Below are 22857 nucleotides of genomic sequence, written 5' to 3'. Positions count from 1 at the left end.
TCTTAGCGCCAGCATGAGATCCCAGGGCTTCCTGTAGCACAGCCTGCCCTGTCCGGGTCTGATGCACTCCCTGGGCTCTCGTGGCCATAACTCACATTCCCACTGCACCACAGTCCGTTCCCTCCACGCCTCTAGCACCTGTGCATTTCCCCTTCTTGTTTTCAACTTCCGCCATATGTTTTAAAATGATCTTGTTGATGTATTTATTCCAGTAGTCATTGAAATTTTTGATGTGTTTGTTGATATATTTCTGTGATGAGACCAGGAGGCTTGGGGAGAGATCCACTGTGTTGCCAGAAATCTTACCTTAATGTGTTCATGCTGGCTGGGAAGTTAGAAAAGTCTCCAGAGAGTCAACAGAACTGAATGGGAGCTTTGAGAGGTGAAGAGGAGTTTCCCACACGGGTGGCCGGAGAAAGACATTCCATCCGGAGGAATCAAACAGCACGTCACAGGGACTGGTTTGATGGGGTCACGATCCCTTGTTAGGGCTCTTTAATTTTATATACCAACATGTTTTTAACCATTACACTGCATTTGAGTCTTTAGTCTCTTTTTAGTTTTGCATATGTTTGTTTGTTCATTTGCTCAGCCAGCCCACAGATTGTTCTGGAGCCTGTACTGTGTAACCCGGCACTGTGCTCACTGGGGGCCCAATGGAGAGGAGGCTATGACCCCTGCCCTCAAAGAATGTTACTTGCTGGCGGGTGAGACAACATGCGGAGACATACCAGTAGTGGAAGGAAGGGCGCAGGGTGACAGGGCTGTGCTGAGAGTGATGGGGAGAACCTTGGACCCTCTGGGACGGCTCTGGAAAGGCCTCTCTGCAAAGGTGAAGTTTAAACAAAGACCTGAGACATCAGGAGGAGAGCCCTGGGAAGGGCTAACCCATAGACGATGTTCTGGGGCCTGGCAGGAGTTGGCAAGAGGGAGCGAGAGGTGAGGTAGAGGGAAGGCAAGGGCCTGGGAGGGGACTGGGGTCGGGATCATTGCTGAGGGGGTCGAGGACAGGCTTTGAGTCAGATTCAAGGCTAGAGTGTGAATACTTTGGTGCATTTTTATAAGGATTGCCAAATTGCTCTCTGAAAAGATAGTCATGATTTATATTGTCAACATCGTGTGGATGTTCTAGTTTCCTACTCTTTCCAGCATTGAATATTAACATTGTTTTAAAATATTGATAGCTTAAGAGGTATAAAATGGTGCCTCATTATCGTTTTAATTTATATTTCTTGGAGCGATATTGAGCTTGGACATTTCCACGAGCCTGTGCTGATTGTATCTCCCCTGCGTGAATTCTCCTCATGTCCTGATTGGTTAATGCCCCCACTGATGGTTTTTTAAGTCAATTTTATCACCTTTTTGTTTAACAATTTTTTATAATTAATTAATTATTAAGAGAGAACCTTTTTCTGTCATAAGCAGAATATTTTCTTGTAGATATTTTTCCCAGCTTGCCGCTTCCCTTTCATTTATGTGATACCTCATTGTTTAGAAGTTTACATTTTAATATAATCAAATACATTAATCTTCTTTGGGAATGTCTTCTGTTGCTTAATCTATAAATTCATCATTCTTACTCAGCCTTGAGAAAAACGCTTTCTACTCTGCTTGTTTTTTGTTTTTTTTTTTATTCTTTGAAAACAAAATACTTTAATCCATCTTGACATAAGGTGGGTATCCAAATTAAATTTTTTTTCCCAAATAGATAATCTATTTTACCACCACCACTTGTGAAATAATTCTTTCCCCATTGTTTCTAATGTCTGCTTTGTCAGGCATTCGATTCTCTCCACAATTTGGCTTAATGTGTCCTTCTAGTGTGTTCTATCAGTCTAGCTTTCTCTTGTATGTGGACGTTTCTATCCAGTGCTCGGTCTACACTGACCCATCCAACTGCCCTTTTATTTTCTGTTTTACCTTTAGAAAGGACATTGGGTTCCCTGCACTGTCACAGTTATTTCTTGAATTTTGTCATTATGTCACCTCCTAGAAAGAGAGAATCTTCAGGATTCTACCATGAAAGCATTGGCCCTCACAAAACCGGCTTTAGAGGTGGGACTGGGGACCTGCAGTGAGTGACATTGTTTACTTACCACGACGAGTCCATGATTGTGTTGGGCCAATTCTGTATGGCTTTCGTATCTAAAAAACGAGTGAGAAGTTTACTAAAAAATCGGTACACAAGCGTTCACAGCAGCTCTATTCCTCATTGCCCCAAACTGGAACCAGCCCAGATGTCCCTGAGCAGGTGATTGGGTAGGCAATCCGGTTCATCTATACGCTGGCGTATTTCTCAGCAATAGGAGGGAGTGGATGAATCTCAGAGACATTCGAAGGGAGCTGGTCTCGAAGGTTGCTACTCTAGGATCCTGTCTAGGTGACATTGTGGAAAAGGCGGGACAAGAGGATCGGAGCAGGGGTCAGTGGTTTCCAGGACTCAAGGGGGGGGAGGCCTGGCTCCAGAAGGGCAGCGCGAGGGAGGTTTTGGGGTGGTGGGGCCTTTCTGCATCCTGGGTGCGGCGGTGGTTGTGTGAATCCGAACGTGTTAAAACTCCTAAAAGTATATACGCCAAAGGAAAAAGTCCATTTCAGTGCATTTTAATTGGCTAAATAAAATTTTTAAATATGTCCTTTAAAAAAAAAAAAGGCAAACAACACAGTAAAGAATAAGGCAGGAAGTAAAATAAAATCTAAACCCTCGTACTAAAATAGTTTGAAAAATTATTCTTACTATCCAATTCAAGAATGGATAGTATAGGGGGAAAAAGTCATCTTTTTGAATTTGTTGTTTTTTTAAAAAAATACTCAAGATCTAGGGCCTAAATTAAAACCTCTAACATCTTGGTAATAAGACATAAAATTTTTTTTTTTTTAATTTTTTTTTTCAACATTTATTTATTTTTGGGACAGAGAGAGACAGAGCATGAACGGGGGAGGGGCAGAGAGAGAGGGAGACACAGAATCGGAAACAGGCTCCAGGCTCTGAGCCATCAGCCCAGAGCCCGACGCGGGGCTCGAACTCCCAGACCGCGAGATCGTGACCTGGCTGAAGTCGGACGCTTAACCGACTGCACCACCCAGGCGCTCCATGGGAAGGCAAATTTGTATCTAGGATATGTATGGAGACAAATCACTGCTCCCTCCACGATGAAGGGGCCCAATGTAATCTTTGCCAGGTGACTGGAAAGCCCACCTGGAGAAAGGGACCATATGAGGTTCAGCGCTGGCCTCTGCTGTTGTTGGCAGGCTGAGTACTTAGCTGGGCACTAGCCAACTCAGCTTTATGATGAGAAGTCCATATTTTCAGACCAAGGCACAGCCCCTATTCCTGTCTCCATGAGCACATTTGTATGGAAGTCCATGAACAAGCGCCAGTTGCCTGGGCAAAGCGACTGACTGTCACCTGCAGGAACAGGTCAACTTTCCTCCTAATAATCCACGTGGGTGCCTCCCAGTGGGACACTTACGTGGGCCATAAATACCTTTACAAGCTGTGCTGCTTTTCTTTGATGAGTCAACAATTTATACTACAGCCTGGGCCTTCTGCAATCGCTTTTCTTACTCGACGCCCCACTCAGAACTGCTGGGTTGCCCAAGAACAGCAGAACAGATCAGAATAGCAGGACAAAATTGTCTCCGAAATCCAGAGACACACTTCAAGCATATGAGTCTTTTTTGTGTGATGGGTGGTAAGAGACTTATCAACTGGTCTTTCACTTTATTTTTTTTTATTTTTTAACTTTTTTAATATGAAATTTATTGTCAAATTGGTTTCCATACAACACCCAGTGCTCATCCCAACAGGTGCCCTCCTCGATACCCATCACCCACCCCCCATCAACCCTCAGTTTGTTCTCAGTTTTTAAGAGTGTCTTATGCTTTGGCTCTCTCCCACTCTAACCTTTTTTTTTTTCTTCCCCTACCCCGTGGTCTTCTAAGTTTCTCAGGATCCACATAAGAGTGAAAACATATGGTATCTGTCTTTCTCTGCCTGACTAATTTCACTTAGCATCACACTCTCCAGTTCCATCCACGTTGCTACAAAAGGCCATGTTTCATTCTTTCTCATTGCCACGTAGTATTCCATTGTGTATATAAACCACAATTTCTTTATCCATTCGTCAGTTGATGGACATTTAGGCTCTTTACATAATTCGGGTATTGTTGAGAGTGCTGCTATAAATGGTCTTTCACTTTAGAGGGACTATTCCAACATGCCTCAGACATCTGGATCCCTAAAAATGTTACCAGAATGGCAGACCCTTAAAGTTTCTTGGGGTTTATCTTCTCCCGCTTTCTGAGGCCTCTGGGATATTTGTTATTTCCTTCTTAGTAGGTGCAGTTAATAAGATATCATCATGCAGTGGGCCAGTGTGGTGTCTATTGCACATCATAACCATACAGAGACTTGGTAAATATCTATAGGACCCTCTGGGCAAGCCTTGCTCAGAGTTCCTTCGCATTATATTATGGCAGGAAGCAGGTGAGTTGACGTAGTCCTGAGATAAGGTTGAAGGTATAGTGATCTCCCTGCCATATAAAGGAAAACCGTTGAAAAGGGAATTGAAAAATTAGCATTTGATATGTCCATAGCTCCATACCAGCTGCCAGGGGCTGTGTTGATTTGCATGTGTGATTGGCATCATCACTTGATTAAATTTGCAATCATCCATAATCATTTTCAAATATCCAAGTAGTTTTTGCATTGGGACACAGTGATTTGGATGGCATATGGTAGAAATCAACCCCTTGCCCTGTCTTTTATTCTTTGATGCACCCCAGGGAAGTTGTATACTTTTTAAACTCTCTGCTGAAGAGTTGGATCTTCTACTTGGTCCTTCCTGCCATCATAGCCCCTTATTTCATGGATCAAAGAACAGATGTGAGGATTTGCAGTGACCAAGAATATTTCTTTCTGTTATCTATTCTGAGTCTAGAGAAGTAACCACAGGGGGGTCTGTCACCTTACTGGACCCACTAGGACATGGACTTGGGCTTCCTCTATCCTCCATAGCCTCCAGCCTGACCCAGCAGACCATGTTGGCACTTTGGTTCTCCGTGAATTATCATTAGTTCAGAGCCACTATGTAATAACCCTGAGTGGTCTAGGTATTTTCTTTCCCTTAATGCGTAGCCATTGTGGTAATTGGCTGAAGGATCTTCCGGGCAGGATTTGAAGGAAGATTCTCTGGACCCTCTGGGCAAGGTTTAAAGGAAAATTCTCAGTATATGTGTATGGCTGTATTGCAGGGTTGCTCCTCAAAGGTATCCAGATGGCCCCTTAGTTAAGGGGCTCTGTATCCGTGAATTGCTTTTGGTCCGTGACCTGGGGAAGAGGTCATGCATTCCCACTTTCATGACTCAATTCAGGCTTCTGCCCATCAGACCTGGAATTTTCTGTGCATTCTGTATATATCAGGCAGCACCTTAGTCTTTCCCAAGGACCTTGTGTTCAGTAAGCTAGTGCCAGAAATCCTTGTGCCCTGAAACACCCGAATGATGCCATGACTTCCTGTGGTAAGCACTCCCCAGGTGTAGCTCCAGAAGAAAGTTTCCCAGCTCCCAACGATAGGACATCTCCTAGCTGTGAGTGTGTTTCACTTAACGTCATGAATATCCGTGAGGGGAATGTGTGGGATTTCCTACACTTGCCTTGTTTGCAGAATGATGCCGCCCTAGGTGGTCATAGTGGCACTGTGCATGGGCCACCTCTGTGCTCCACTGCCACTCAGGCCTGTCCATCTCAGGCCCCCATTCCCCTCTCCTAGACCCGTGGTTCTGATTTTCGGTATGATGGCACACTGGCATGGGGCGATAGGCTGTGCAGTGTGGAATGTGTTGCGAGTGATGTGTTACTGACTACTAATAAAGTTAAAATATGCAAGTGACTTTGTTTTCTGGCAAAGTACAGCGGTTGTCCCTGAGCTAACGCCGCCTTCAGTTACTTGCATGGCCTTGTCTTTGAAGAGAGAAAGGGGCAGGTTACGGCTAATGTTAGAACGTGCCCGTACCTTGGCAGGGTGTGTGCGCGCGCATAGCTCACACCGAGTTGGTGAGATGAACCGATTGTTGTGGGAACAGAGGGGAGAGTGAGTACTTCTGGCTGGTGAGCCGGGAGGTGGGTGGGGGCATTTTTCCAGGACACTGGCAGCAGCAGTGTGGATTGGGACTTGGCAAGGCCCTGGCTATGATCTCCTTTCATCCACAAGACAGTTCGAGCCTGTATCTCATGTACTTTGCTTGGTGCATCAGCTTCGCTCCCTCCTCCAGAGTTTCTTTGGCTTTCTGGTGGAGTTTGATTACCTTGGCTGGTTTACTCTGTGGTCCCTTTCTCTTCAGTGACCTCTAAATCTTGACCCTGTAGTTGTTGTCCTCTCTGTGGCCTCTGGTGGGGCGCCCATAATCTCCCTTCAGAGGATCCTTAGCAATGCAGTGTTGGTGGGCTTGGGAAAGAGGATACACAAGTCACTGAAAGTGCTTTTTCGTACCAACATGTATTGTTGCATCAGAAATAAACAAACCAATGATAAATCGCGATGCATGGGGGCAGACCTACCCCAGACGAGGCATCAGGGAAGACTTCTGGGGGAGATGGCATTTAAGGTGGGTCCTTTATGAAAGCGTCAGGCACAAAGAAAGGAAGTCTGCTGTGTCACACACATTCAGAGCATGCCAGTCACATTGTACTTGCTGTGGGACGAAGAGCATCCCAGGCCGACAGAGGCCGGCATGGAATGGGAACTCAATATATTTGAAGACGGGAGGAAGGAGAACAGATTAGGGGACAGAAATGAAGAGTTTAATACTAGGGACGCCTTGGGTGGCTCAGTCGGTTAATTGTTATTGCTTAACCCAGCAATAACAATTAGAAACCTTGGGATCTACAACAACACGGATGAAACTTAAAAACATGGTAAATGAAGAAAGTAGTCAAGCACAAAAGAGTACACGCTGTATGATTATTCCATTTATGGGAACTCCTAGAAAAGCCAAAACCGGAGTGACCGTGACAAAGAGCGATCACTGGTTGCCGGAGCTGAGGTCAGGGGAGGGGCTGGTTCCAAAGGCCAAGAGTAGAATTTTAGGGTCGTGGAGGTATTCCTTAATACTGGCTGCGGCAGTGGTTAGATAAATATATACAACTGCCAAAACTCATGAAACTATACACTTAGGAATGAATTTTATTTTATGCAACTTATACTGGGGTAAAAGAAAACATTTTTAAAACACAGAAGATCGTCAAAGGACACGAATGAATCATTCACAGAGAAAGTACATAAAACTTTTAAACATGAAAAACGTGTGAGTGCAACAGCAAAGGACACGCAAATCAAAACAGCAACAAGGAACTGTGCCTTCGCCTATCAGATTGGCAAGGATCTGGAAGTGGCGGTGGGAAATGTGGCGAAAAGCCTCTCAAGGACCCTCCCTCATAAGAATAAATTAACACCAGGGCTCCTGGGTGGCTCAGTCGGTTGAGGGTCTGGCTTCGGCTCAGGCCACGATCTCACGGTTTGTGGGTTCGAGCCTCACGTCGGGCTCTGTGCTGACAGCTCGGAGCCTGGAGCCTGCTTCGGATTCTGTGTCTCCCTCTCTCTCTGCCCCTCTCCCACCCATGCTCTGTCTCTCTCTCTCTCCTTCAAAACTAAATTTTAAAAAATTTTTTAAAAAATAATTAATTAACACCTTTATGAAGTACATTTGAGCAATATGTAGTGAAAACCTTAGACACGTCCACACTTTTGACTCAAGAGTTAACAAACACGTGGCAGCCATTAAAAGTTAATTTCAAAGGTTTTTTAATGACATAAAAAATGCTCCTGATAAATACTGTGAGAAAACAGACCGTAACTGATACCTCATATGATCTCAATGATGTTAAGTATGCATGGAGTGTGTGTGCCTGTGCACACAAAGAAATTCTGGAAGGAAATATACTAAACTATCAGTAGCGGTTATCTCTGGCTGTTATAATTATGAGTAATTTATTTTTTTCTTCACAGTTTCCCCTGTTTTCCAGTTTGAGACTGTGCACGTTTTATAATCAACATGAATAAACACATGAATGAAACAATTTTCAATAAATCAGCACACATTTTGCCAGAAATCACGTGAGCAACCATTATCTAAAGTCACAAAGATATAGCCAAGTTTTTTCACTCTTAAAAATGTCCCAGGGCACCTGAGTGGCTCAGTTGGTGAAGCGTCTGACTTTGGCTCAGGTCATGATCTCACGGCTCGTGAGTTTGAGCCTCGCGTTGGGCGCTGTGCTGACAGCTTGGAGCCTGGAGCCTGCTTCCAATTCTGTGTCTCCCTCTCTCTCTGCCCCTCCCCTGCTCGCACTCTCTCTCTCTCTCTCTCTCTCTTTTTCTCTCTCTCTCAAAAATAAATAAACATTTTTTAAAAATGTCCCAGTGGCTCTTTTTTTTTTTTTTTTTTTTTGCCTTAGGCAGCTCTCCCTCTGGATTTCTCTTTTAATGTTTTTATTTATTTTAAGAGAGAGAGAGAGAGCAGGGAAGGGGCAGAGAAAGAGGGAGAGAGAGAACCCCAAGCAGGCTGCATGCTGTCAGTGCAGAGCCCAACTCAGGGCTCCATCTCACAAACTGTGAGATCGTGACCTGAACCAAAATCAAAAGTCAGATGCTTGACCGACTCAGTGTTTGTTTACCACAATTTGTTAATCCTCTCAACAGTTAACAGACGTTTGGGTTGTTTTCAGTTTGGGGTCATTATGCAAGGTACTTCTGTGAACATTTACATACAATTCTTTGTGTGGATACATGTTTTCATTTCTCTTGGGTAAATACCTCGTAGTAAAATTGCTGGGTTGTGTGAGTGTATGTTTGAATTTATAAGACACTGCCAAACCCTTTTCCAAAGTAACTACCATTTTGTAATTAAAGGTATTTCATTCTGATTGAAAATTTTTTCTTAATGTTTATTTTTGAGAGAGAGAGAGACAGAGCATGGGTGGGGGAGGGGCAGAGAGAGAGGGAGACACAGAATCCGAAGCAGGCTCCAGGCTCTAAGCTGTCAGCACAGAGCCTGACGACGGGCTTGAACTTGTGAGCCACGAGATCATGACCTGTGCCGAAGTCAGACGCTTAACCAACTGAGCCACCCAGGCACTCCTCATTCTGCTTTTAATTTGCATTTCCCTGATGACTAATGACGTTGAGACTATTTTCATGTGATTATTAGCCATTCATATATATTCTTTTAAAAAGTATGTGTACAGATCTTTTGCGTGCTTTATTGGTTTGTTTATTTCCCTATTGATTTGCAAGTGTTCTTTATATATTCTAGATCTGAGTTTTTTTGTCGGCTACCTATTTTCACATATTTTCTCAGTGTGGCTTGCTTGTCTCTTTGTATTTTGAAGTACAAAAGTTTTTAATTTTGATAAAGCCTGTTTTATCTATTTAAAAATTTGTCATGGGTAGTTTTTAGGGGAGATCCATTTCTGGATGGTTTTTGAGTATGGTGTGCGGTCAGGTTGGAGGTTCATTTTGTTTCTATCCAGGTACCCCGTTGTTCCAGGAGTCTTTGTTGAAAAGGCTACTATTTCTCTGATGAATTACTTTGCACCTTTGTTGGAAATCAATTGACTATATAAGTATAAGTAGGTTTCTGGACTCTAGGCTCTTCCATTAATCTACAGGATTATTCTCACATCAATACCACACTGTCTTGATTACTGTAGCTAAGTAGTTTAGTCTTGAAATTAGACTGTGCAAGTCCTCTAGACTTGTTCTTATGTTTCACAATTGTATGACTATTCTAGGGTCTTTGTGTTTTAGAAGCAGTTTGTCAGTATATCAAAGGAAAAAAAACCTGCTAGGATTTTAATTGCCAATACATTGGGGAGAATTGCCACTTTAACTATATTCGGTTTTCTACTTCATGGACATGGTATAACTTTCCACTTGTTTAGGTGTTTAATTTTCCTAGGCAAGGTTTTGTTGCTTATAATTCTCAAATCTTACACATCTTATGTTTATTTCTAAGTATTTTTTATTCAATCGTAAATGAATTTTTAAAATTTCATTTTCCAACTATTCATTGGAAATTAGAAATACAGTGATTTTTTTGTGTATTTACTTAGAACACTGTGACCTTACTAAATTCCCTGGCTAATTAGTTCAAATATTTTTATTGTAGATTTTATAGTGTTTCTGAATATAATCATGTGGCCTACAAATAAAAGCAAGCTTACATCTTCCTTTGCAATCTGTATGCCTTTTGTTTCTTTTTCTTGCTTTATTTTACTAAGTAGGACATTAAGTGCAATGCTGAGCCGAAATGGCAAAATTAGACATCTTTGCCTTGTTCTGACCTGATCTTAGGTAGAAAGCATTCCATCTTGTAACATAGTGTGATGTTAGCCATGGGTGTCCTCCGGATGCCCTTTATTAGGTTAAGGGAGTTCCTTTCTATTCCTATTTTGATGACTTCTTTTTTTATCATATGTGTTGAATTTTGCGAAATTCAAATTTTGCAATTCAATTTTCTGCATCTGTTCTGATATTATGTAATTTCCCTCCATTATTCTATTAACATAGTGAATTATATTGATCAACTTTTAGTTCGGCCAATTTACATCCTGGGATTAAATCCCACTTGGTCATAATATATAGTATCCTTTTTATATATTTAATTTTATTTGCTGAAATGTTGTTAAAAATTTTTTGCATCTTTTTTCATGAGTGACATTTGTCTAAAGTTGCCCTTGTTTGTAAAATATTTCTCTTAGTTTGGGATCAGGTTAACATGGGAAAATCTGTTGAGAAATATTTCCTTCCTCTCTACTTTCTGGCCAACATTATTTATTTTCCTTAAATGTTTGATATAATTCACCTGAGAAGCCATATAGGCCTGAATTTTTCTTTTTAGGACTGTTTTAAGATAAAAAAAATTTTTAAATAGAGAATTATTCAAATTTTCTATTTCTTCTTGGGTCATTTTTGGTAATTTGTGTTTTCAACACATTCCATTTCATCTTAAATTTTTTTTTCAACGTTTATTTATGTTTTTGGGGGACAGAGAGAGACAGAGCATGAACGGGAGAGGGGCAGAGAGAGAGGGAGACACAGAATCGGAAACAGGCTCCAGGCTCTGAGCCATCAGCCCAGAGCCTGATGCGGGGCTCGAACTCATGGACCGCGAGATCGTTACCTGGCTGAAGTCGGACGCTTAACCGACTGTGCCACCCAGGCACCCCTCATTATCCTTTTTAAACGTAACCTTTTACTTCAGAAGTTTTACATTTATATAACTATTGTGGAGATAGTGCAGAGAATTTTCATGTGCCCCACACTCAGCTTCCCCTGTTATTAACATCTTACACTATTAGTATCGTAGATTTTTCCCAATTGATGAACTAATATTGATGTATTATTGTTAACTAGTCTGTACTTTACTTATATCTCCTCAGTTTTCCCCTCATATCCTTTTTCCGTTCCAGGATATCACGTAGGATATATCCGCCATTACATTTAGTAGTCGTGTGTCCTTAGGCTCCTCTTGGTTCTGACAGTGGCTCAGACTTTCCTTGTTTTTTAACACCCTTGCCTGTTTTGGGGGTTATTGGTCAGATATTTTACAGAATGCCCCTCAATTGGGATTTGGCTGATTGGACTGGCGTAATGTGTTTTTGGAAGGAAGACCACAGGGGCAAATTACCATTCTCATTCCATCGTTTCTAGGGTGTAGAGTATCAATATGACTTGCACTGTTGAGGTTGCCCTTGATCATGTGGTTTAAGGTAATGTCCTTTTTTGTCAACCTATCTGTGTCTTCATATTAATTGTGCCCTTTTTTGTGACAGCATACATTGGGGTCATAAAGAAGATCCAATTGAAGTGTTTGTTTAGTCCGTTAATATTTAAAGTAATTGTCGATATATTTGGATTTGTATCTCCCTTTTTTGTTTTTTTGTTTTCTCTTTTTCTTCCTTCTCAGATATTTGGAACATTTTTTGGAATTCCATTTTAATTTTCTTATAGTCTTTTTAGTTATGCTTTTTTAGATAACTTTTCATGGGGACTGTAGTATACATATTTACCTGCTCATCGTTAGCCTGCAACCAGTTGACGCTGTATCACTTCCCGTAAAATGCAGAACCCGCGTGAGCATATAGGTCGCTGTCCTGCCCCACCGTGCCCTTTATACCGTGGGTATTATATGAATTATCCATATTACAAATGCCACAAAACAATGTTATTACTGTTTTGCTTTAAAGAACTAGAAATAAATTTAGAAGATAAAAAGCCAAAAAAAATAGCCTTTTGTATTTTTTTCCGATATTTACCATTTCTGACACTTTTCTCATTCTTTTCTGAAGAGTCGAGGTCGCCATCTGCTATTGTTTCCCAGCAGCCCGAAGAACTTCCTTTATCGAGGCACCGGTGTGCTCAAGACGGGTTCCCTTAGCTTTCTTTTATTTAGGAATGTCTTCTTGTACCCTTCATTTTTGAAGGATATTTTCTCAGATGAAAAAGTCTTGGGTGAGTTCTTTTTCTCTCTTGGCCCTTCAGGATGTCGTTCCACTTCCTTCAGCTTCCATGACTTTGGATGAAAAGCCATCTGTTAAAATGTCCCCTGAATGTAATGAGTAAGTTTTCTCTTGTTGCATTCAGGATTTACTCTTTGAATTGGACTTCGTCATGTGCCTTGGCATGGCCTTTCTCATGGTATTCTACTTGGTGTTTGTTCAGCATCTTAATCTGTAAATGGATATCTTTAATCAAATTTGGGGACATTTTGGCCTGTCATCTCCAAATATTCTTTTCTGCCCCATTATTTCTCTCCTCTCCTCCTGTGATTCCAATTGCGTGGATGTCAGACTTTTCTCCCTAGAATGTTCCATCTTCCGTGGAAGTTCCAAAAACTTCCATCTGGGTTTTTTAATATGTTCCATAATTGCAGATTCTGTCCTCAACTTTTTGAGTATTAAATCATGAAGACTCTAACTTTTGTTGGGGCGCCTGGGTGACGCAGTCGGTTAAGCGTCCGACTTCAGCCAGGTCACGATCTCGCGGTCCGTGAGTTCGAGCCCCGCGTCGGGCTCTGGGCTGATGGCTCAGGGCCTGGAGCCTGTTTCCGATTCTGTGTCTCCCTCTCTCTCTGCCCCTCCCCCGTTCATGCTCTGTCTCTCTCTGTCCCAAAAATTAATAAATGTTGAAAAAAAAATTAAAAAAAAATCATGAAGACTCTAACTTTTGTTATTATTATTTTTTCGATGAGTATTGTTTCTTTCGTTTTCGCTAGGTGGTTGTCTTGGTTGGACTCAAACTTCATATTCTGTTTCTTGGGTGGCAGCTCTGATCTTAGTTCAGATCTTTTGTGTTCAGCTAAGTATTACGAGAAGGTTCTGATCATGTGAGATTCAGAGCCAGTCAGAAATGTGGTAGGACAGAGCTTGGGGAATCCCTCTCTGGCTCTTTTTCTTCCAGGATTTCCCCCTTCTCTCTAGGGGTCTTGGCTCACCTGGGTTTGGTCTTCTAGTGTTCCAGGCCATAAAGGCTACTTTTTTTTTTTCGGGGGGGGAGGGTACTGGTACCCTTGGCAACCCTCATGCTACAGCACCTAGCACCAGGCTGAAAGCATTGAACATCCTCTTCACAACTCGACTCCTCTCAGCACGGAGTCCCAACCGGAGTTGGGTTTTGCCGTCCCGACATCTGTTCACCCTGTAGTGCTTTTAGGTAACTGCTTTTGGTATTACGCCCAGAGCTTGTTGTGACTATCTGTAGGAGGATTAGTCCAGTAGGATTGGACTCCTCCATTACTGGAAGAAGAAATCAGGTTTTAGTATTTTTATATTAATTTGTATAAGTGCTTTATGTTTTAAGAAAATCTGCAATTTGTTATGCATATTTATGTTACATAACTTTACAAGTCTGGTTTTTTTTTTTGGCCTTTTTTTGGGTGGGGGGCGTCCATTGTGGTGCTTGAACTCATGACCCTGAGATCAAGAACTGAGTTGAGATCTAGAGTCAGATGCTCAACTGACTGAGCCACCCAGGCGCCTCTGGTTTATGGCTCTTAAGTTTTATTTCAATATTTCTGGCGTACGGAACTTTTTTATGCTGATGGCATTGAATAGGGAAATTTGTGATTTCCCTTCTTAAATGTTACTTAAAAACCCATTCCTATTCAAATACCAGTTGAATATAGACCTAGATTTTCCTTTGCTAGTGGTCCTTGCTTTTACGTTTCACTTCTTCACTTATTTTGAATTTATTTTAGTATAGAGAATGAGGTGAATCTGATATTTTCCCCAAATATCTAATGTGATATTTTTCCCAAAGAGCAAGTAATTTCCTACACATAGCGTATGAAGCTGATTGCATTTAACAGTAGACCCAGTGTTTCCATTATAGAAAATTAATTTCTAACCTGCTGAAATCTAAGGTGGAAATATATAGCATTAATAAACTCTATCCAGGTTGTGGGCAACGTGAGGAAGGAAGGCCAAGAATGAAAGGCGAAACTTTGTTTTGTATGTGAACAGCAAGGCATTAGACCACTGTCGCAGAGGTTGTCTTGTATACACAATGAAAATCAATCCATCAGTATCTCCCGTTCTCATGAAAACATATATGGTCCTAATAGCAGAAGCATAAATAATAACCATTTATCAAGCATTGGGTGCTATAATCATAACATGACCCAGGTGCTATGCAAGTGTTAAATGCTAATAATACTAATTCTTAGTGACAAATGCTCATAATATTAATCCTTAGTGACAGATGCTAATAATACTAATCCTTCATGATAAACGCTATAAAGGAAGGAGGCAGAGTGCTATGGGACAGGCTAACAGGGCAAAGAGCCCTGGTTATGGACATCGGAGAAGGCTTCCCTGAGAAAGTAATGATTAAGTTGAGCTCGAAAGAGGAGTAGAATTAAGAATGGGACGTATGATGAGGAGTGTGGCATTTGTCAAAGGAAGCAGCAAATATAAGGGACCTTGGGCAAGGAAGAGCATAAGCCTGAACTGAAGGGCCACACAACTCCGTGTGTGTTTGCGTGTGCACACATGCACGCTGGTACTTTCTCGCGTGGCCCGCGTCTGATCCACCCGAGACCAGTTTCCTTACAGCCACTAGTTTTGGCCGTCAAAACAGGGTAGTCTGTCTTGTGGCGTTCCCCACTTTTGCATCTCGTATCTGCCGTTGAAGAATCTTAGCCCAAATTCTTTTCGTCCCCCCGTTATGGAAGCGTGGGTGATGCTTAGCGGCCGGGTCACATAGACAGTAGGGTGGCGTGTGTGATGGGACACCTGCTGGTGATCCAATACTGCAGTAGGGGCTTTTCGATCTAGTAGCTTTAATCCTTAGAGCAACCCTCCCCGAGGAGGACGTTATGCTCATTTTATAGATGAGAAAAATAGAGCATCAGAACAGTGAGCAACGTGGCGGAGGCCACACGGGTAGGGAGTGAAGGAGCCAGGACCGGCCGTCTGGTGTGTCTGCGTTCCCGTCAGGCGGCCCCCGCTGGCACCTTGCCTTGCCGAACCCCTGGGCCCGAGTCACGGGGCCACGCTGGCTTTGATAGTTTCCTTTTCAACAATTTTCCAGTTACTCGTTCCTGCTGTGATTTCGCGTCCGTACTTGTTTTCAGTTGCTGCCATGACAAAGCAGCACAAGCCGAGTGGAGAAACGCAGAGTCCGTTTCTCGCCTTTGCGGCCTCCTAGAGGCGCCTGCTTCCTGGGCACGCGGCCCTCCCTGCATCTCCAGTCACCTCCTTGGCCCTTCTCCTGTCCTCACGTCTTTTTCTGGCTACAGCTCGGAGAAACTCTCTGATCTGGAGAACTCCTGTGATAAGATCGGCCCACCGGATCCCTGGTTAGCCTGGGTACCCTCTCTGCACCTGTGCCTTAATCACATCCGCACAGTCCCTTTTTGCCACCTGAGACCACACTCACAGATCCCGGGGATTAGGAAGTGGATGCGTCCCGGGCCTTTACTCGGCCTCCCGCGGTGACTGAACTCTCCAAATAGTGACTTTGAAAGAATTATCTCATGAACATGAGAATCAAATTCCTTTGTTTCTTCCTTCAACTGTATGCTACCTACCGCTAAGGGAATACAGGAACAAGGAGCTGTAGCGTCAGTTTGGTTTTCCTTGCTTTTTTAAAAGTCAATTGGTGGTACTATTTTACTAAATTATCTTGTTTGTTTGCCTTAGATTTGAAACTTCACCTGAATTCATTGCTGCACTCTTCAATATTAAACATCTAATCCATGAAACATCATAGGAAAAATATTTACAGTAATATTTTTACTTTTTTAAATCCAGATTTGGACTTAAAACCACCGCTAGAGTCAATTGGAAACAATTTCTAACCTCATTTTATGAGTCCCAGTGGTTGGAAGTCAACAACACAGTTCCCCCGACCGAAAGAAACAGGTATGTGGGAAAACAAAAACAAAAACAGAAGAACCAAATTTCAGTTATACCTATTATAATCTATGAGAATACCTGCATTACTTTTTCTTGAGGTTTTGAATCACAAATTAGTCTTCATGGGATAATTATGAACTTGACATAGCGATTTACCATTCATCAACTGTCTCCCATACAGGCATTCTTATTTCAGATGGCCTTAAACTATAAGATGGGTATAATTATTATTCCAGTTTCTAGATGAAAACCTGAGACTATAAGGGTCTTAACTCGACCTGCCACTTAGTGAGCGCGGTGGAGGCAGAAGTGGAGACTGAGTATTGGACGTGTGCACATCAACGCTGCCAGCGTCACACTGAGCTTTGCGTGTGTTCTTGGGAAATTGTGTAGAAGCATGTTGTGTTAAGTGTTGCACAGAAAGGAACAGTCCACATTCATTTGTCTCCTGACCACTATGCGCGGTGCAGTTATCGTGGGTCAGGCGGATTTTTTGCCCCGAGCGCCATTATTTCTGTTTTCATTCTAACGTCTATTACAACTTCAGATTTACGTATCACCTAAATTGTGGTGGGGCCGAAAATGTAAAGCAAGTACTTAATAATATGACATTTTAAAGTTTAGGCTTTTGCTCTAAGAAGTATTTTGTTTACGTGAATGTGTATCTTGTATGGATCGCCCTATATACATTTTAAGGAAAAAAAAAAACAGGCTTTATAATCTCGGCACGTTCATCGAAAGCACTGTGCTCTGTTGTAAAGTAAAATATGAGAAAAATAGAGCATCAGAATAGTGAGCAACGTGGCGGAGGCCACACGGGTAAGGAGTGGAAGGAGCCAGGACCTGCCGTCTGGTGTGTCTGCATTCCCGTCAGGCGGCCCCCGCTGGTACCTTGCCTTTCCGAACCCCTGGGCCCGAGTCATGGGGCCGCAAAGTTCATTCCCATTTCACCAGGTCCGCTCTGTGTCTCAGGGGTTTATGAATATTTGACGAACTGCCCTGGTTACTGGCCTTCCAGGTATTTAAAGCTCCCTCCCCACCCCTCCACCCCCCACCCCGTTCCTGGGATGCAACTCCGTGAGCCTATTCCTTAAGTGAAGTTACTTCTGTTTTTTGCGATTTTCTTGACTGAAAGATAGGAAAGAATTAAAATGTGAGTTTCATTTACTTTAAAACAGTGATTCTCAGGGCACCTGGGTGACTCGATTGGTTAAGTGTCTGACACCTCTTGATTTCGGCTCAGGTCACTATCTCAAGGTCACGGGATCAAGCCCCACATCACGTTCTGCGCTGACAGTGGAGAATCTGCTTGGGATGTGCTCTCTCTCTCTTTCTCTCTCTGTCTCCCTGCTTCTCTCTCTCAACATAAATAAAGTTTAAATAGTGATTCTCGACCAGGGGCAATCCCAGCCACCCAGAGACGTTTTTGGTTGTCACAGCTGGGGTGGGGGCGCTAATGATATCTAGTGGGCAGTGGCCAGGTTTGCTCTAAACATCCCACAGTGCCTAGCACGGTACCCCCTGTCCCACCCCCAACACACACCAGAGAACTACTGGGCCCCCTGGTTGGTGGTACCGTATAAGGTGATGATTATTGCAGAAGCATCCATTCATTCCTGTGCCAGTGATCTTTCGAAAAACCAGGTTGCAGTAGTCACATGAGCAACCAGACTCAGGAATTCTGCTACTTTATATATTTCTTAAAAAAAAAATTTTTTTAGTGTTTATTTATTTATTTTTTTAAGATTTTATTTATTTTAAAAAAAAATTTTTTTTTCAACGTTTATTTATTTTTGGGACAGAGAGAGACAGAGCATGAATGGGGGAGGGTCAGAGAGAGGGAGACACAGAATCGGAAACAGGCTCCAGGCTCTGAGCCATCAGCCCAGAGCCTGATGCGGGGCTCGAACTCCCGGACTGCGAGATCGTGACCTGGCTGAAGTCGGACGCTTAACCGACTGCGCCACCCAGGCGCCCCTTTAGTGTTTATTTTTGAGAGAGAGACAGAGTGCGAGCTGGGGAGGGGCAGAAAGAGAGGGAGACACAGACTCCAAAGCAGGCTCCAGGCTCCGAGCCATCCGCATAGAGCCCGACGTGGGGCTCAGACCCACGAAGCGCGAGATCATGACCTGAGCCGAAGTCGGACGCCCAACCAACTGAGCCACCGGGGCGCCCCTACTTTATATATTTCTTAGAAATGGTCGTAGGCGTGTGTGTGTGTTTCTGTGTTTTTGTACAGCTGGAGAAAGCTAAGGTGGCTGTGTAGATGCAGCAGTAAACCCCCCGCCCCAAACGGATGTGAGAATTGTTGAGCTGATTCACTATCATTTTTTTTTAATTTTAGAAAGAGGGAAAGAGCACAAGTGGGGGAGAAGGGCAAAGAGAGAGGGAGAATCTTTTTTCTTATTTATTTATTTATTTATTTATTTATTTATTTATCTATTTATTTATTTATTTATTTTCAAGTTAGCTAACATACAGTGTGGTCTTGGCTTCAGGAGTAGAACCCAGTGATCCATCTGTTACACACAACACCCGTGCTCATCCCAAAAAGTGCCCTCCTTAATGCCCATCACCCATTGAACCTCTCTCCCTCACCCCAGCCCACCCCCATCAACCCTCAGTTCTCTGTATTTAAGAGCCTGTTGTGGTTTGCCTTCCTCTCTGTTTTTATCTTATTTTTCCTTTCCTTCTCCTATGGTCGTCTGTTGAGTTTTTCAAATGCCACGTATGAGTGAAATCATATGATATCAGTCTTTCTCTGACTGACCTATTTCATTGAGCATAATATCCTTCAGTTCTACCCACATTGTTGCAAATGGCAAGATTTCATTCTTTTTCATCACCGAGTAATATTCCATTGAATATGTATACCATGTCTTCTTTATCCATTCATCAATTGATGGACATTTGGGCTCTTTCCATAATTTGGCTATTGTTGATAGTGCGTCTGTAAACATTGGGGTGCCTGTGCCCCTTCAAATCAGCATTTTTGTATCCTTTGGGTAAATTCCTAGTAGTGCAATTATTGGGTCACAGGGTAGTTCTATTTTGAATTTTTTGAGGAACCTCCATACTGGTTTCCAGAGTGGCTGCACCAGTTTACATTCATACCAACGGTATGAAAGGGTTCATCTTTCTCAACATCCTCGCCAACATCTATTAGTTTTAGCTATATTGACTGGTGTGAGGTGGTATCTCATTGTGGTTTTGATTTGTATTCTCCTGTTGCTGAGTGATGTTGAACATTTTTTCATGCGTCTGTTAGCCATCTAGATGTCTTCTTTGGAAAAGTGTCTATTCATGTCTTTTGCCCATTTCTTCACTGGATTATTTGTTTTTTGGGTGTTGAGTTTGATAAGTTCTTTATAGATTTTGGATACTAACCCTTTATCTGATACGTCATTGGCAAATATCTTCTCCCATTCCATTGGCTGCCTTTTAGTTTGTTGATTGTTTCCTTTGCGGTGCAGAAGCTTTTTATCTTGATGAGGTCCCAATAGTTCATTTTTGCTTTTATTTCCCTTGCCTCTGGAGACATGTCAAATATGAAGTTGCTGTGGCCGAGGTCAAAGAGGTTGCTGCCTGTTTTCTCGTGTAGGATTTTGATGGTTTGCTGTCTCACGTTTAGGTCTTTTATCCATTTTGAATTTATTTTTGTGGATGGTGTAATCAAGTGGTCCAGGTTCATTCTTCTGCAAGTTGCTGTCCAGTTTTTCCAGGCCATTTGCTAAAGAGACTGTCTTTTTTCCATTGGATACTCTTTCCTGCTTTGTTGCAGATGAGTTGACCATACATTTGTGAGTCCATTTCTGGGTTCTCTATTCTGTTCCCTTGATCTATGTGTCTGCTAAGCAGCCTCCATGCTCACACAGAGCCCAGCTCAGGGTTCAATCCCACGACCCTGGGATTGTGACCTGAGCCAAAATCAAGAGTTGGTCACTTAACTGACTGAGCTACCCAGGCGCCCCTCATTCTTTTTTTAGTGGGAAACATCATCCCGTCTAACTGAACATTGAAAAGCAGAGGCCGACAGGGGTATCTGTAGGTTTGTATTATGAGATTCTGCAGCCCCCCTTCTGATCAGAGTCCAGGGTGAAGTCAGCTTTGATTTCTGAGTGGGGTGGTCATAGGCCTTCAGGAACACACGTCCAGACTGATGGACCTGCGCTCAGGGGACAGTTGCGAGAGGCAAGAAAGGGAGAGGAGAGGGCTCTGATGATGTTGGTGGCCGTGGCCATTGTCAACAGGGAAGGGGACGTTGTTAAGGTTGACATTCCCACCGTTTTAACATGGGAAGTGTGTGCCCTCACTTACCGTGTGGGTGAATGTGCCTCGACACGCTCCTCCCTATACACAGGGAGGTGACAGTCTCAGCGGTGATCGTGATCTCTTTCCTGGCCTCTTTTGAGACCAGGGGCACAGACTGGTGAGACAGCTAGCCACGGTTAGCTGGCATGGGAAATGGAGAATGATGGGACAGCAAGGCTGATGGCATCCACACCGTCTCCCCTATCAGGTACCGCACTGTCTGAGCGACCAGTGGGCCCACACAAGCACAGTACACTTTCAGGAAGAAAAGCCATCCACTAATAAAGCATTGTGATGGTTGTAAGGTGCTTTTTTTTTTTTTTTTTTTTTTTTTTTTGCATTAAGGAAGAACAGAGTTCAAGAGCGTAACCTTATTCCTGTTTTTCTCTTCATCCCCTTGTAGCATCACTTCTAAAAATCAATCTTGCGAGGAAAACATTATCCCCAAGTTATCTAGACACGAGGGTCACTCTGCGTCACTGAAGAAAGCACTACTGAACGCCAAGACCGTAAGATTTCGAACCCCTTCCCTGGTGAAAACCTCACTGTTTCTCAGAACGAGAACACTCAGACCCAGGCTAACAAAAACTGTATTTTCATCCATTTACCCAACCAACACACATGTTTTGAGCTCCTGCTATAAGCTAGCAATTGTCCCGAGTGCTTAGGGATATAACGTCACTCCTGACCTCAGGAGCTGGCTGGGATCGGGAGGTCAGATAACATAAATGTCCTGCACCGAGGTGAGGGAGATGCCAGGGGATGAGAACGGTGCATGGCAAGGTCACTGAGGGTGCACTGTCTGCTCACCACTCACTGCCTAACGAGCAAGCCGGACCTGTTGAGCCTTCCTCACCCCAGCCCAGAGGGTGTGGGTTCGTAACAACGTGTGGCCCATCACGGGAACGTTTTCTTAGTTCTAAAGAGCCTATTTAATGGTTTAATTATGCTGCGGAAGGAGGCTAATTCATGAATTTGTAACTCGCTTTAAATATTAGCCCCTGTCCCACCTTAATGTGTATTTAGAAAGCAGCATTTGGATACTTTGGAAACGTGCAACATTTTCCCAAGTTGGCTGCTGACTAAGCACATTCAACAGCCGAATCCAGTAAACATGGAGGAGTCCAGTGACTTGCTTTGCCTCAGACTCAGATGTGACTGTGTGCAGAAGAGGAGACACTTGGCCTCGGCGCAAGCCTTCCTGCAGGGCGGCTGTAGGGCAGCGTTCTGGGGAGGAGCCCACGTGGCCTGGAGGCCGACCTCAAGGTTCAGAGGTTTGCTGTCTATACTGGAGACTGTGGTTCCTCGTCTCCGTTGATCTAGAATGCCGTTGCTTATGGTTTCTGAGCCTAGTGTAGACGCAGAGATTTGGGGTTCTGTTTTCCTGGGGGAGGGGAGCATTTTAGCTGGCCTGCCTGTTCTAAGTAATCTTTAGAACTAGATGACCTGGTCTCTTACACTGAGTGAACGATGATAATGCGTGCTTACAACGTGCCGGGGACTGTCTCCTGTGACTTACCCGTCTTCACTCGCTTCCACCTCTCCACACCTCTGTGAGGTAGACACAATCACGATCTCCGTTTAAGCCTTTCCCTTTGCCCTCATCTGCCGAGGAAAGGGAACGGCAGTGTTAAGTATCCGGCCTGAGGCTCCCAGCTCGTGAGTGGCCGGGCTTGACTCAAATCAGCTGCTCCAGAGGGAGGCCCACTGCAGCCTTGGGCAGAGCCGCCTGCGAATGTGTCGGCTGGACCTCCTCTTGGACACAAGTGAAGGCTTTTGTGTGTTTACCCGCCTCAGCGCCTAGTGGTCCATTGACATAATTTAATTAAAAATAGTGAAATCTCATCTCCGTTAATGGAGGGCTGTAATAACGCCAGCCACTCCAAATATGGGACTATTTAGCGGTCATTGACGTGCTATTTCACAAACAGAACCGATCAACGAACATGCAGGGGTGAGGAATCGAGTGCCTGCCCCATGCTGGGCCGTGCGTGCCGTGGGCCCTGGCGCTGATCGCACAGATGAGTGACGCAAAGGCCTGGCCAATGATGAGCTCACACTCTGGAGTGACACATGACAGCAGTGAGCATCTGATGCTTAGAGTTGCCGGATGCCAAGTGGGATTTCCGACC

The 22857-nt window shown here is 43.5% G+C and overlaps 1 protein-coding gene across 2 annotated transcripts in view; it reads left to right on the top strand.

The window, feature by feature from the left end:
* The window catches only part of EFCAB6 (EF-hand calcium binding domain 6), a 248861-nt gene that overhangs the window by 97242 nt on the left and 128762 nt on the right, over positions 1 to 22857 (top strand). For both annotated transcript variants that reach the window (XM_023257575.2, XM_023257574.2), the window contains exons 12-13: positions 16310 to 16420; positions 21129 to 21234. In XM_023257575.2, coding sequence (XP_023113343.2) covers positions 16310 to 16420; positions 21129 to 21234 — 217 coding nt within the window. The remainder of the gene's footprint in view (positions 1 to 16309; positions 16421 to 21128; positions 21235 to 22857) is intronic.

The sequence above is a fragment of the Felis catus genome, chromosome B4 (genome assembly GCF_018350175.1).
Source record: "Felis catus isolate Fca126 chromosome B4, F.catus_Fca126_mat1.0, whole genome shotgun sequence".
Lineage (NCBI taxonomy): Eukaryota > Metazoa > Chordata > Mammalia > Carnivora > Felidae > Felis > Felis catus.
This window is presented reverse-complemented; position numbering and strand designations above follow the sequence as displayed.